This window comes from Symphalangus syndactylus, chromosome 18 (genome assembly GCF_028878055.3).
Source record: "Symphalangus syndactylus isolate Jambi chromosome 18, NHGRI_mSymSyn1-v2.1_pri, whole genome shotgun sequence".
Classification (NCBI taxonomy): Eukaryota; Metazoa; Chordata; class Mammalia; order Primates; family Hylobatidae; genus Symphalangus; species Symphalangus syndactylus.
Window position 1 is genome coordinate 54,337,312 of NC_072440.2, and position 15,009 is coordinate 54,352,320.

At 50.2% G+C, this 15,009-nt stretch overlaps 1 protein-coding gene across 1 annotated transcript in view; it reads left to right on the forward strand.

Moving 5' to 3' along the window:
* The first annotated feature begins 1,024 nt into the window (after positions 1–1,024).
* LOC129467822 (multidrug resistance-associated protein 1-like) overlaps positions 1,025–15,009 on the forward strand; it is a 37,279-nt gene continuing 23,294 nt past the window's right edge. Inside the window, 5 exon segments of the mRNA XM_063622665.1 lie at positions 1,025–1,306; positions 5,036–5,065; positions 5,068–5,125; positions 8,060–8,195; positions 12,695–12,902. Coding sequence (XP_063478735.1) covers positions 1,288–1,306; positions 5,036–5,065; positions 5,068–5,125; positions 8,060–8,195; positions 12,695–12,902 — 451 coding nt within the window. The 5' untranslated portion in view covers positions 1,025–1,287.

Here is a 15,009-nt window from a genome sequence, read left to right on the forward strand (position 1 = left end):
CTCAGACTAGGAGAAAATAGGAGTGGATTTCACCCCTTTCTCAGATCTGCTTTAGAAACCAGCTTTGTCAGTCCTGCCTATGAGAGGGGCCCCTCTGGCAATGGGAAGTCAGCTCTGCTTCTTGACTTGACTGTACACTTGTCAGTCTGTCCATCTGTCTGTCAAGTGTGTACAGAGTGCCTGCTGTGTGCCACAAGGCCACCTGGTACGTGAGCCTCTGTGTGGAATGGTGCCCCCCACCTTGAGTTGTGCAGTGTGCATCCTGTGTAACTGCACTTGGCCACCTGCTGTGCCAGGTGCTGGTAATACAGTGATGGATAAGACCCACTTCACGCCCTTGAGAGCTCACAGTCTGATGGGAGAGACAAACACCAAACAATTAAGGGTATCACAGTGCTAAATGCAGTGATGGAGGGGTGCTTGAGGGCCTGGGAAATCCCAGAGAAGGAGCCCCCATCCCAGCCTGGGAGGGTCCAGGGTGATATCTGGGCTAAGTCACCTTCTCTTCTCTTCTTGGGTACATGTGCATCTGGCTCTGAGTGGGGCCAGCCCATCTTAGGAGCAATGTCTGTCCTCAAAGGGGCTGGAGCTGATGCCCATGCCACCTCCCAGTGTCATGCCTGGCCTGCCTACTGTAACACTTTATTTCTTTTCCTCTCCTGCGTAAAAACAAGCCTGAAGACTGAAGGTTGGTCTGCGTTATTTGTTTAGCTCTATTTATGGTTAAACACAGTTACGACTTTGGCCAGGCATAGTGGCTCACGCCTGTAATCCTAGCACTTTGGGAGGCCAAGGCAGGTGTATCACCTGAGGTCAGGAGTTTGAGACCAGCCTGGCCAACATGGAAAACCCCTTCTCTACTAAAAATACAAAAATTAGCCACGTGTGGTGGCGGGCACCTGTAATCCCAGCTATTTGGTAGGCTGAGGCTGGAGAATCGCTTGAACCTGGGTGGCGGAGGTTGCAGTGAGCTAAGATCATGCCACTTCTCTCCAGCCTGGGCTAAAGTGAAACTTTGTCACAAACAAACAAACAAAAACCCAACACAGTTATGACTTTGGAGAAAGGGGTTGGTCTTGGGCAGTGTGCTTGTCCCAGATCCACCCAGCACGTGTGGGATGGGGAAACTGAGGCACAAATGGAGCAGACCCTTCAGCCATTCTTGCCCCTCCCCCTTTAGAAAAGACAGTTGCTTCACTCCTTTATTTAGATAGAGGCTTAGGTCAGGAGTTTTGCTTTGCTTCTTAACAATATCTTGGGTCTTCTGAATTCCCAGGCATCAAAGTGATGGACGAGGAGGAAGCAGGTCAGTACTGCCCGGGTTGGAGTTGGCTCAGCTCATAGAATGAGGCCAGAGACGGGCCGAGACTGTCACTGCATGTCTGGGGAGGTGCCCTCAGATGTCTGTGTGTTCACCCCTCCGGTTGTTCATTGGTTCATTTAGCACACATTTACTGGATACCTACTGTGTGTCTGGCATTGAGGTGGCACTGGGGGATACAGCCTGAGTCCCCAGATCCCTTTATTGTCACTGATGACCTTGGGTAAGCTTTACTGTTTCATGCGTCACATTACCGTGACCAGCATGCCCCGAGGGGACTATGCTTATGAAGTGCCTGGCACACAGTGGATGGACAATAAATGGCAACAGTTTGATTATGAGCTGCCACCCATGCATCTTGGGGCACAGTCAAGACACACATGGGCCCAGACAATGCAGGGTGATCAGCGCCTGTTGGGGAACTACAGCAGGTGGTGGTGGGGACCCTGAAGAGGGATGTCGCTTAGTGAAATTCCAGTGGACAGACTGGACCCGTCCATCCTGCCTTCTGCAGTGTGTGGCTTAGGGTCCCAGCCAAGGGCTTTTTTGTAAGCAGCAGAAGCTGAATCTTGCCACCTTAAACAGAGGGTGTTTCCTGGAAGGATACCAGGTAACTCATGAATCAAAGGCAGAACCGAGCAAGTAGGACTCAGGAAATGGGAACTCTGGGAGACTAGACTCTTTTAGGACAGGTGAACTTGAACTGTCTTTGGTCCTTGTAGACCACTGACGAGGGTTCAAATCCTGGGAGAGGGGCTTTTATGGGGTGACCTCAGATAGTGCCCACCTTGGCTGGGGGAATCTGAGGCACCCTGATTGACAGGCCCACCAAGGTTGTAGGAAGAGGGAGAGCTGATCCCTTCAAAAAGCCAACAGGGGGCCAGGCACAGTGGCTCACACCTGTAACCCCAGTATTCTGGGAGGCCAAGGTGGGTGGATCACCTGAGGTCAGGGGTTTGAGACCAGCCTGGCCAACGTGGTGAAACCCCATCTCTACTAGAAATACAAAAGAATTAGCCAGGCGCAGTGGTGCATGCCTGTAATCCCAGCTTCCTGGGAGGCTGAAGTGGGAGGATCGATTGAACCCAAGAGGCAGAGGTTGCAGTGAGCCAAGATTGCATCACTGCACTCCAGCCTGGGTGATAGAGAAGACCTTGTCTCAAGACAAGAAGAAAAAAAAAAAAAAGGCTGACAGGATGGTGGACTAACCGATGTTCGGATTCCTCCTCTTAGGCGCTTGGTCCTCCTCCATGCAGAGTGGAATTTTCCAGCTGCCCAGTTCAACCTGTGGGCTGATTGGTGGGTTGAGAGGGTGAGGCAGCCTTAGCGAGCACTGCATGCCTGCAGAAGCTCCCAGCTGACCACGGTGGCTGCACTCAATGAGGGACAGGAGAAGTGAAGGCTGAGGCTTATAGGAGGGCGGCCTGAGGCTGCTGGTAGGAGAGGGGGGGCTCTCTGCGGCATGCAGCCTCCAGATGGAGGTCCCTGGGAGTGTTCTGGAACATATTCATCCCTGCACAGAGAAAGATGGTTAAGGGCATGGCTGGTTCTCGGTGTCACGCATGTGTGTGAGGACTGGCTGCATGGGAAATCCTGCTTAGTATCACTCTTCCTTCCTGGGTGATGTGGCTATTTGTGTTTTATTTGTTTGTTTTTTAATTTAGTGTTGTGTTACTTTAGACAAAACAGATGCTGACATTAAAGGGAATGTTTAAAGCAGAGGTTCTCAGTCCCTGGCTGTGCCTAGAATTCTCTGTAGAACGTATTTAAAAATGTATTTAGTAATAAGCAACACAGGAGTTGCCATCACTGAACGGTCGCTGTGCCAGGCACTACGTGCGATCTCGTTTCACCCTCTTGTGAATGAAGGTTGGGTCTGCTGCTATTCCTGTTTTGCAGATGTGGAAGATGAGGCTCAGAGAGGTTTATCATTTCCCCAAGGCGCACAGCCAGGAAGTGAGAGAACACGTCCCACACATCGCAGTTACCGGAGCGTGCTCTAATTGAGAGTCACAGCAGGGGCTGGGCTGGACACGAGGGCACCTGCTCATTTTTTAATTTTAATTTTTTGGTTTTTTTCTTTTATTCGTGTTTTTTAGATTTTTTTATTTTCATTTTTATTTTTTATTTTTTTTTTGAGACAGAGTCTCGCTCTGTCACCCAGGCTGGAGTGTAGTAGCACGATCTCAGCTCACTGCAACCTCCGCCTCCCGGGTTCAAGCGATTCTAGGGCCTCAGCCTCCCGAGTAGCTGGGATTACAGGCACGCACCACTACACCCAGCTAATTTTTGTATCTTTAGAATGGAGATGGGGTTTTTCCATGTTGGCCAGGCTGGTCTCGAACTCCTGGCCTCAGGCGACCTGCCCACCTCGGCCTCGAAAGTGCTGGGGATTACAGACATGAGCCACCGTGCCCGACTGCCACCTGCTCATTTATACAGCCCCCTGTGACTCATTTACACCCAAGACTGAGAATCCCTGGCATGGAGTGCCTCCCTGAGTCCAGGAATGATCTGCAGCCCCCTTTTCCCTTCCAGGTGTGTCTGTGTCTCCCTGTGGCTATTTCTGCAAGATCTTGCATTTTTGAGCTCTGCTTTTATTCGTGTCATCCGCGCATGTTCCCAGGGTCACCCTGATTGTGCTGCTGGCTGCATATTTATCACTTTTGTATTTTCTGTCCTGGATCCTCTCCCACCTTTCCTGGGGTCAGCCTTTTGGTGCCTTACGTTGTGCTGCTTTCTCTCCTGGCACCAAAGAATGAGGCAGTCAGTGCAGAATGGGGGCAGTAGTCATCATCATCACTGAGTTATTGTGAACCGGGAAAGAGATATGATCTGTTTTGACACAACACACGGTGCCCGAGTGCACTTGATGAATGTTGGCTGTCATTGTCATTGTTGATGTTCCGGTGATTATTGTTGATGCTGGGTGGATTCTTCCTGGGATCAGGGCAGATATCCAGCTGCTATGTCCCTTGATGTCCTTAACAGGGTCCTTCCTAAGTCTGCAACCAAGGCATCTGCCAGGGCTGGGGTATCATCTGAAGACTCAATCAGGGAAGGGTCCACTTTGAAGCTCACCTGGTTGTTGGCAGAACTCGGTTCCCCAGTTGTTCAAATGTTGAAATACTTTATTACTGTGGAAACAGCCACTGCCCCAGGTACCTTTTACCCTGAACTCTTGGGACCTCTCTGTGGTCTAGGAACTGAAGGGTTAACTCCTGGCACTACAGGGGTCTCTGGGCCTCTGCCTGTTGGCTGATGTCCTTGTCAAATTAGTTATCTAGTTTGAACATCACCTCTTCTTTCAATGCTTGGGAATCACGGGTCTACGCCCTTTCCCTCATGCGGTTCCTTGCGTCCTGGTCCTAGGACGTGAGCTTAACACAGCAGAGCTATTGTTTTCTGAGCTGGGTTTTACCCATTGCTGCTGGCGCAGGATGCTGGCTCAGGCCCAGTGCCCTCAGTGGATGGAGCCCTCTGCACTGTTGCAAAGCACTGTCCCTACCCCAAGGGACTGAGCTCCAGATACCACCCGCCCCACAACCAGACAGCCTGTTCATGGCCTCTGCAGAGCAGGTCTCCTACTTTCTGATCATCCTGGTGGCCAGGTGCTCTGCGGTTTCCTCCCTGAAGTGGCCGGTTTTTGTTGCCCTTGGTTTTAGCATCTGGCTCATGTAACCCCACTTGCCCCCTTTGTCTCTCTTCTGCCAGGGGTCACGGGCATCAGCGGTCCGGGGAAGGAGCAAAGCAAATGGAGAATGGTGTGCTGGTGACCGACAGTGCAGGGAAGCAACTGCAGAGGTAAGGGCGGGGAGGGAGGCCCCAACCCGAGGACCCTGCCTTGCCAGTGGGAGGACAAGAGGAGGGACAAAAAAAGGCCTCAGCCCCCTGGGGTCCTGGAAGACCTGGGCTTTCTACCTTCCCTCCCAAATCCTCCAAGGACCTTGCTTTTCAGAGTACAGAAGCCCAAAGAAGGAATGTGCCACTCTTCTTGCCAGGTGGCACAACTCACACAGGCCTCATGATTTAAGCATCTGTCCATGCTTCTGACACTTGCATTCCCTACATGGTGTGGGTCTTTGCTCAGGTCTCTTGGCGGGGCCTGTAAGGTTCAGGCTTTGTGAAGAAGCATTCGATTTAAAACTGTCTCAAGGCCAGGTGTGGTGGCTCGTGCTTGTAATCTCAGCACTTTGGGAGGTTGAGGCAGGAGGATCGCTTGAGGCCAGGAGTTTGAGACCACACTTGGCAACACAGCAAGACCCCATCTGTACAAAAAAGGAAGTATGCTTGTGTTTGATTATAGAGGGCTTCCTTAGATCCCTGGGGATTTATAGCATATGCAGTATATTAACCATACTAGCTTTTAAAAAACTGGCTAAGTCGGCCAGGCATGGTGGCTCACGCCTATAATCCCAGCACTTTGGGAGGCTGAGGCGGGTGGATCACCTGAGGACAGGAGTTGAAAACCAGCCTGGCCAACATGATGAAACCCTGTCTCTACTAAAGATACAAAAATTACCCAGGCATGGTGGCAGGCGCCTGTAGTCCCAGCTACTCAGGAGGCTGAGGCACGAGAATCACTTGAACCCAGGAGGTGGAGGTTGCAGTGAGCTGAGATTGTGCCATGGCACTCCAGCCTGGGTGACACAGCAAGACTCCATTGCAAAAAACAAAAACAAAACAAAACAAACAACAACAGAAAACAGCAAAACAACAATGAAAATTGACAAAGTCAGAGCCTAAACGTACCTGACCACGGAGATTTGAGAAAGGATCGTGGACCTGCAGTTGCTATGGGGTCAGGAGAAAGCAAAGATAATGTGGCCTAGCACTGTGCCTGGAACAGACAAACACGTGGCAGATGTCGCTTTTGCCATTGTTATCATCTTGTGTCCGGAATTGGGGGAGGCTTAGGCATGGCGGGCTGCAGGTCCCAAGCCCTGCCCTGTGGGGAGGCAGCTAAGGCCCGGGAGAAATCGAGCTCAGCAGCTGCTGGCCCAGGTGCTAAGCCCCTCACTGCCCGGGGCTGGCAGGGCTGGCTGGCTGCTCTGAGTGCAGGGCCCGCCAAGCCCACTTCCATCCGGAACTAGTGCTGGCCTGCAATGGCTGTGCACAGCCCCAGTTCCCGCCCATGCCTCTCCCTCCACACCTCCCCACAAGCTGAGGGAGCCGGCTCTGGCCTTTGCCAGCCCAGAAAGGGGCTCCCACAGTGCAGCGGTGGGCTGAATGACTCCTCAAGCATGGCCAGAGTGGGTGCCAAGGCTGAGGAGGTGCCGAGAGCAAGCGAGGGCTGCGAGGGCTGTCAGCACACTGTCACCTCTCAATCTTACACAGCCTAAATACTAGTGGGAGACTCCAGACAGTGCATGAGTGTAGAAGGATGTAAGATTTTCTGTCAAGGTGTGTGGATTTGTGAAGTCCTAGGTCATGAAGCAGGAAGCCCTAGCTCCCCATCTGAATTCTAGATTCCGTCCAGAGTTGGTTCTCATTCTTCCCTCTGCCACTCCCTGAAAACTCACTCTTGCTTTCGGATTTAAGAGCCACTTCCACCTCACTAGACCTTAACTAAAGACCTTTGCACAGATCTCATGGGTAAGGAAAGGTTACCCACCCCCAGGCCCTAGTTCAAAGAGGGGAGGTGGTGGAGGTTTATTCGGCCTTCAGGAAGTGTTTTCAGGGGACACAGTTCTGGGGGTGCAGGGATGACAGGGATGACTCACATGGGGCTCCTGACCTCATTTAGCTTGTAATCTTGTGCAGGAGATAAGTAAGTAGAGGAAAGTACAGAAGTTTCCACGGCAGTGAGCCACAGCTGTGTTTTGCATGGCCTCCATAATTTCTTTTCTTTCTTTTTTATTTTTTTTGACATGAGTCTCCCTCTGTCGCCCAGGCTGGAGTGCAGTGTGCAGTGGGGCAATGTCAGCCACTGAACACAAAACTGTGAGCAGTGCAATCTGTGATAATCTCTGGGGGTCTGCATAAAGCTGATGACCACTGATGTGCAAAAAGTGCTTTTTTTTTTTTTTTGAGACAGGGTCTTACTCTGTCGCTGAGGCTGGAGTGCATTGGTGCAATCACAGCTCACTGCAACTTCTGCCTCTGGGATTCAAGTGATTCTCCTGCCTCAACCTCCCAGTAGTTGGGACTGCAGGCACACGGTACCATGCCTCGCTAATTTTTGTATTTTTAGTAGAGACGGGGTTTCACCATGTTGGCCAGGCTAGCCTTGAACTCCTGGCATCAAGTGATCCGCCTGCCTCGGCCTCCCAAAGTGCTGGGATTACAGGTGTGAGCCACTGCACCTGGCCAAATAATGCTTTCTGAGTAACGTGCTTGCATGAAGGAGCAGTCAGGGCAAGATCCCACCCCAACACCCACCACACTTGTAAAACAAGAAAATCGAACTAGCTGGGTACTTTGCCCTATGCTTTTCATCATGTGTTACATTTTGAATCTTTTTCATGTTTGAAAAATGATCTACGATGCGCTCTGTTTTATTTTTTATTGGCTTTTTTTTTTTAGATCAACTCTAATTGATCTATAACCCTGGGGAATGACATGGTGGGGTGGGGTGCATATGTGCACATATTCACATATATGTTTACATGTGTGTATGTGGAAACACTCCATCACTTATGCCATGGTTCAGACTCACAATAGCAGTCCCAGCAGGGAGCCCTCCGACCCTGCCTAAGGCATCCATGCAGTTGAAACCCTTGTACTTTGCTTCTCCATACAGCTCAGCAGCTCCTCCTCCTATAGCGGGGACATCAGCAGGTACCACAACAGCACCGCAGAACTGCAGAAAGCTGGGGCCAAGAAGGAGGAGACCTGGAAGCTGATGGAGGCTGACAAGGTGCAGACGGGGCAGGTGAGATTCACTCCTTAAATGATGATAGTGGCTGGATTTTATAGAGCGCCCACTGTGCACTGGGCACTGTGCAAAGTGTCTTGTCTATGTTAACTCACCTGTCCATCACAACACACCTCTGAAGGTACTATTTACAGCACCAGAAACTGAGGCCAGAGAGGCTAAGTGACTTACCCAAGGTCACTGCTGGTCAACGACAGAACTGGGATTTGAACCCTGGCAGACTCCAGGGTTAGTACTTACAGTCTCTGCTCTATTGACTGCTTGAGCAACTCGGGGTCTCATTCGCGAGAGGCGAGCTGGATGCTTTAAATCAGGGCTTCCTGCAATGTGGGGTTCAGTTGTGCATGAGATGGTGTCTGGTTGTGCACAGACACATTAAATGACAGATGAATGTTTGTTTCATTTCTTTTTTTTATTTTTATTTTTTTGAGACAGTCTCACTCTGTCGCCAAGGCTGGAGTGCAGTGGTGCGATCTCGGCTCACTACAACCTCTGCCTCCTGGGTTCAAGCAGTTTTCCTGCCTCAGCCTCCTAAGTAGCTGGGATTACAGAAACTCGCTACCTCGCCCAGCTAATTTTTGTATTTTTTGTAGAGACAGGGTTTCACCATGTTGGCCAGGCTGGTCTTGAACTCCTGACCTCAGGTGATCCACCCACCTCGGCCTCCCAAAGTGCTGGGGTTACAGGTGTGAGCACCGCGCCCTGCCTGTTTTTCATTTCTGATTTGGTCCTAATGATTACGTCCCTGAGAAAGTCCCAGTTGGGTCCTACCCGGCCTTCAGTACCTAACAACCGCTAGCCTCTCTTTTAAGAAGGAGACCGGGTTTTGAGCTCCTGTTTTATTGTTTTTAAAGATTGTCTATTTTGGGCAAGTGTTAATAATTCTCCATTTATGGTGGTGATCCAAAGTTTATTTTTAAAAATAAATGTGGTTATGTTTTTTTTAAAAAAAAAATAGGGAATGGAATTTTTAAAGTAGGTAAAAAATAAGCATGCAGATAAAGAAAAACAAAAAAAAAAAACCATGAAAGGTGGTAGTGGGGGAGTGAGGCTGGGGCACTTTCTCTTAGATCCGCCCGGATGTGTCCAGAGCTTCCCAGAACTGTCTGTTCCTGGCTTCTCCCTTAACTTGTCATCACAGTCAGGATCGTAACAAGGGGCAGAGGTGACTCTGGTGTCCTCTCACCTTACCCTTAGTGACCCTCCAGGAAGCCAGAGAAGTTACCCCAAATCACAGGAAATGGAAAGGAAGGGCCAGAGATGCCAGGCCCATTTAATCCTCGTTTAACTCCAATTTTATATTCAAGGAACACTAAAGCCAGGGGGCTTGTAACTTGTCAAAGTTGGACCAAGAGTGGACAAGAGTGGAGCCAGGCACAACACGCTCATCATTTGTTTTTGTTTTGTTTTGTTTTGTTTTGTTTTGTTTTTGAGATGAAGTCCTGCTGTGTTGCCCAAGCTGTAGTGCCGTGGCGCAATCTGAGCTCACCACAACCTCAACCTCCACCTCCCGGGTTCAAGCGATTGTCCTGCCTCAGCCTCCAGAGTAGCTGGGACTACAGGCCTGCGCCACCATGCCCAGCTAATTTTTGTATTTTTGGTAGAGATGGGGTTTCACTATGTTGGCCAGGCTGGTCTCAAACTCCTGACCTTGTGATCCACCTGCCTCAGCCTCCCAAAGTGCTGGTGCTGGGATTACAGGCATGAGCCACTGCACCCGGCCTTTTTTTTTTTTTTATGCGTTTTCTTTTCTTTTTTTTCTGAGATGAGGTCTGACTCTGTCACCCAGGATGGAATGCAGTGGCACAATCATGGCTAACTGCAGCCTCCACCTCCCAGATTCAAGTGATTCTCTTACCTCAGCCTTCCAAGTAGCTGGGACTACATGTGTGCACCACCACACTTGACTAATTTTTTTTATTTTTTAGTAGAGATGAGGTTTCACCCTGTTGCCCAGGCTGGTCTTGAACTCTTGGGCTCAAGTGACTGGCCCACCTCCCAAAGTACTGGGATTACAGATGTGAGCCACCACACCTGGCCACACACTTGTCATTTCTGACCCCTGAGCCCACCACCTTCCACTACTCATGACAAAGAAGTTCCTGAACGCTGCAGGCTAATTTCAGGGATGGCAGGCAGCTTGGCTGCATGACAAAGCCAAGTGGTGAAATAAACACATTCTTAATTATGACCTGTCTCCTCACCCACATATTTCATTTTCCAGAATGGAGGCTTGAAAACTCAAAAGGAAGCAATCAGTTACACATCAGACCTGTTATCTTTCACCTGTTACCTTTCAGCTAGACCGTAGGGTCAGATTATTTTTTTTTTTTTTTCAGGTGAGGGGCAGGGCCTCACTGTGTCGCTCAGGCTGGAGTGCAGTGGTGTGACCAACGCTCACTGCAGCCTTAAGCTTCTGGGATCAAAAGATCCTCCTAGCTCAGCTTCTTAGCTAATTTAAAAATTTTTTGTAGAGACGGGGTCTTACTGTGTTTCCCAGGCTGGTCTCGAACTCCTGGGCTCACGTGATTTTCCTGCCTTGGCCTCCTAAAGTGCTGGCATTATAGGTGTGAGCCACCGCACCCAGTCCAGATGATTTTTATGACCCAAAATTCAGCATGAAAAGCTTGAAATGACAATGAGCACAGACAGGGGTAAAGATCCCTGGAATTTCTTGAAACCAAGCCCAGTTGGTTTAGATGGGGGCTGGCCTAAAGCAGATTGCCCTGTCTCTCATGTCAGGTGGCTAGACACATTTGTTCAGCCCCATGCTGGGCTCCACAGGGAATATAGGAGGGAAAGAAACTCCAACCTTCACCTCCTGGAGCGAACTGGGCCCTGGGGAGATGGGTGAGATGGTATTCTGTGCTCAGAGTGAAAAGAGTTGGGGGAGGCTGGCCCAGTTGTGGCTTGGAGGTGACATTTGGCCTTGGTTGCCAGGCAACATGTCACACATTGCTTAAAACTCATTGGTGGCTTCTGCTTTCTGTCAGTCTTGGCATAAAAGTTGGAATCCTGACCCGAGTCTCCCAGGCCATGTGTGGTCTGACTGCGACTGGTTTTTCCAGCCTCTTGTTCCTTGCTGTGCCATGATCTCCTGGCTCCAGCCACCAGTGCCTTCTCTCAGTTCCCTAGATGCACTGTGTTTCCTCCTACCTCAGGGCCTTTGCACATGCTGGTTCTGCCACCTTTTTTCCATTTTCAGCTGGTTTAACTCCTTTTTTTTTTTTTTTCTCCTGGAGGCAGTGTCTCCCTCTGTCACCCAGGTTGGTGTGCAGTGGCGTAATTTTGGCTCAGTGCAACCTCCGCCTCCTGGCTTCAAGCGACTCTTGTGCCTCAGTCTACAGGCACATGCCCTCACGCCCGACTGATTTTTGTGTTTTTTGTAGAGATGAGGTTTCATCATGTTGGCCAGGCTGGTCTCAGATTCCTGACCTCAGGTGATCCACTGGCCGCAGCCCCTCAAAGTGCTGGGATTACAGGCGTGAGCCAGGATGCCCAGCGCTCTTTTTTTTTTTTTTCATTTTTTAGTGACAATCTCACTCTGTCGCCCAGGCAGGAGTGCAGTGGCGCATTCTCGGCTCACTGTAACCTCCGCCTCCTGGGTTCAAGAGATTCTCTTGCCTCAGCCTCCCGAGTAGCTGAGATTACATGTGCCTACCACCATCCCCAGCTAATTTTTGTATTTTAGTAGAGAAGGGGTTTTGCCATGTTGGTCAGGCTGGTCTCGAACTCCTGACCTCGGGTAATCCACCCGCCTTGGCCTACCAAAGTGCTGGGATCACAGGCGTGAGCCACTGCGCCCAGCCTTGGTTTAACTCTTTAATGTCACTTCCTGGAAGAAAACCTCCCCCAATACCTCTCTGGACTGCGTTAGGTCAGGATGTCCTATTTTATACTCACGTGGAATTGTGCGCCGTTTACAGCCCTTCTCTGTGATGATGCATTTATCTGGGATGATTTTATGGGAGCCAATCTCACCACACGACTGGAAGCTCCATGCATGAGGGCAGAGACCCTGAGTTTGTCTCTTTTTTTTGAGACGGAGTCTCGCTCTGTCGCCCAGGCTGGAGTGCAGTGGGGCGATCTTGGCTCACTGCTGCAAACTCTGCCTCCTGGGTTCGAGGAATTCTCCTGCCTCAGCCTTCCAATTAGCTGGGATTACAGGTGCCGACCACCACACCCGGCTAACTCTTTATTTTTAGTAGAGGGCGGGGTTTTGCCATATTGACCAGGCTGGTCTCGAACTCCCTACCTCAGTTGATCTGCCCGCCTCAGCCTCCCAAAATGTTGGGATTACAGTTGTGAGCCACAGCGCCTGGCCCTCGACTTTGTTTACTGCTGACTTTGTCAAATAGCTAAATGGGAGGGGTATTCTACCTAGGAGCAAAGGCAGGCAGCTGGGTGGTGCTGTGCTGGTGAAGCCCCTGACCTTGTGGGGCTGGGGCTGGGTGCATGCGTGTGCTTTAAGCTGCCTTATCTCCTGTGGTCTCCAGGCCAAGCTTTCTGTGTACTGGGACTACATGAAGGCCATCGGACTCTTCATCTCCTTTCTCAGCATCTTCCTTTTCATGTGTAACCACGTGTCCGCGCTGGCTTCCAACTATTGGTTCAGTCTCTGGACTGATGACCCCATCATCAACGGGACCCAGGAGCACACGAAAGTCCGGCTGAGCGTCTATGGAGCCCTGGGCATTTCACAAGGTTGGTGCCACTGTCTCCCACCCCGCCTGATTTGGGCCCCTGTTGTGGCTTTGTCTAATTATAGAAATGGATCCTTAGAGTCCTCAGGGTTTTGTGGGACCCCAAACCAAGCCAAACCCAGAGGAATGGTAGCTGTCAGCTGGTAGACACTCAGATATTTGTAGAGTGGGTGTTTGAGTGCTTTGTTCATATGGGCCTTGGTGGTAGACGGGAGGAGTGCTCTAGTGTGCCCATTTTACAGATGAGGACAGTTGAGAACAGAGGCCTCTGGAAGCACTGAGGGTTGGGAGGACCCCCTTGACCCTGTTTGCTTTGTCACGGTGACAGAGCTTGCATGAGGTCTCATATGCAGACTTTTGCCTGCTGAGTGAGGGCGGAAATTGGCTCATACTAGTAATTCCCAATTATGGGCAGTGTTGTCCCTCAGGGATGTTTGACAATATCTGGAGATGTTTTTGGTTGTCACAAGATTGAGAAACCTTGCTGTTGGCCAGGCATGGTGGCTCACACCTGTAATCCCACACTTTGGGAGGCTGAAGTCAGAGGATCGCTTGAGGCCAGATGTTCGAGACCAGCCTGGGCAACATAGTGAGACCCTGTTTCTAGAAAAAAATAGATAAATAAAATAAACTACAGGTATACGTGGTGGTATGTGCTTGTGGTCTCAGCGACTTGGGCAGCTGAGGTCACAAGATTGCTTGAGCCCAGGAGTTTGAGCCTACAGTTAGACCTATGATTGTACCACTGCTCTCCAACCTGGGTGACAGAGCAAGACCCTGTCTCAAAAAATAAAACAAAAAAAATCCTGCTCTATACTGTTCTGTGTGGTCCTATGGGAGTCCTCAAATGCAGCAGTGTTGATAATAACAGCTGGCATTTACAGAGCATTTACTTGGTGCTTGGACTTGTTCTAAACACTTCCACGTGTTTTAACTTATTTTATCCTTGCAGCAGTCCTGTGAGGTAGGAGTTAATATTTCCCTCATTTTGGAGATACAGAATTTGAGGCCCAGAGAGGTTGAGTGAGTTGCCAAAAGTCACACAGCTAATACTTGGCAGCATTGGCATTGAACAAGGCAGTCTGGCTGAGGACCTTATGCTGTTATCCACTGTGCTGTGCAGTATGTGAGCCATGTTTGCAAATACACATGTATGGTCCATATGATATACACACAGTAAATGGATAGTCTTGACACATTTGAGCACTTCTGTATGCCAGGCACATTGCCAAGTGGGGACTTCACATTCCACACTGCTCTGAGGTCAGCGTCATTGTCCCATTTTACAGATGAGGAAACTGAGAGATTCAGTGACCAGTAGGAGGTCCCATAGCTGGTAAGTGGCAGAGATGGGATTTGGCAGCATTGGCTCCAGAGCGTGTCACTTGAGCCCCTGCCTATTGGGTGTCTTCCCAATTGAAGAGGCAGAGATGGAAGCCTCTCTGTTCCTAGGAAGTTGCCGCTCTGGAAAGCACTGTGCCCTCCTGTGGGTTGTTTGAGAGAACCACCAATGTCTCAGGATCTCCAGGAGGTGGCTTTGGGAAAACCCACTGGTAGCAGAGCACACATGGATTCCTTGAGTCTCTCAATCCCCACCCTCCCCTTTCCTTGCCATTAGGGGAAAGAACTGTGGCCTACAAATTATAATTGAGGGAAGGTAGAGAACAGAGAGGGTGTGGTATTACCTGAACTCACACAGCAACAATGTCTGTTCCAGAGCTGTGCTGTCTGGTGCGGTAGTCATGAGACACAGGCGGCTATTTTAATTTCAACTGTTAAAATTAAATAAATGTTGGATGCAGTAGCTCACACCTGTAACCCCAACACTTTGAGAGGCCAAGGCGGGTGGATTGCTTAGTCCAGGGGTTCAAGACCAGCCTGGGCAACATGGCAAAACCCTGTTTCTACAAAAGATACAAAAATTCACTGGGCATGGTGGCACATGCCTGTGATCCCTGCTACTCAGGAGGCTGAGGTGGGAGGATTGCTTGAGCCCAGGAGGTCGAGGCTGCAGTGAGCTGTGATCACAGCCCTGCACTCCACCCTGGGTGACAGGATGAGAGAGACCCCATCTCAAAAGAAAAATGAAATGAAAGATTTATTCGATT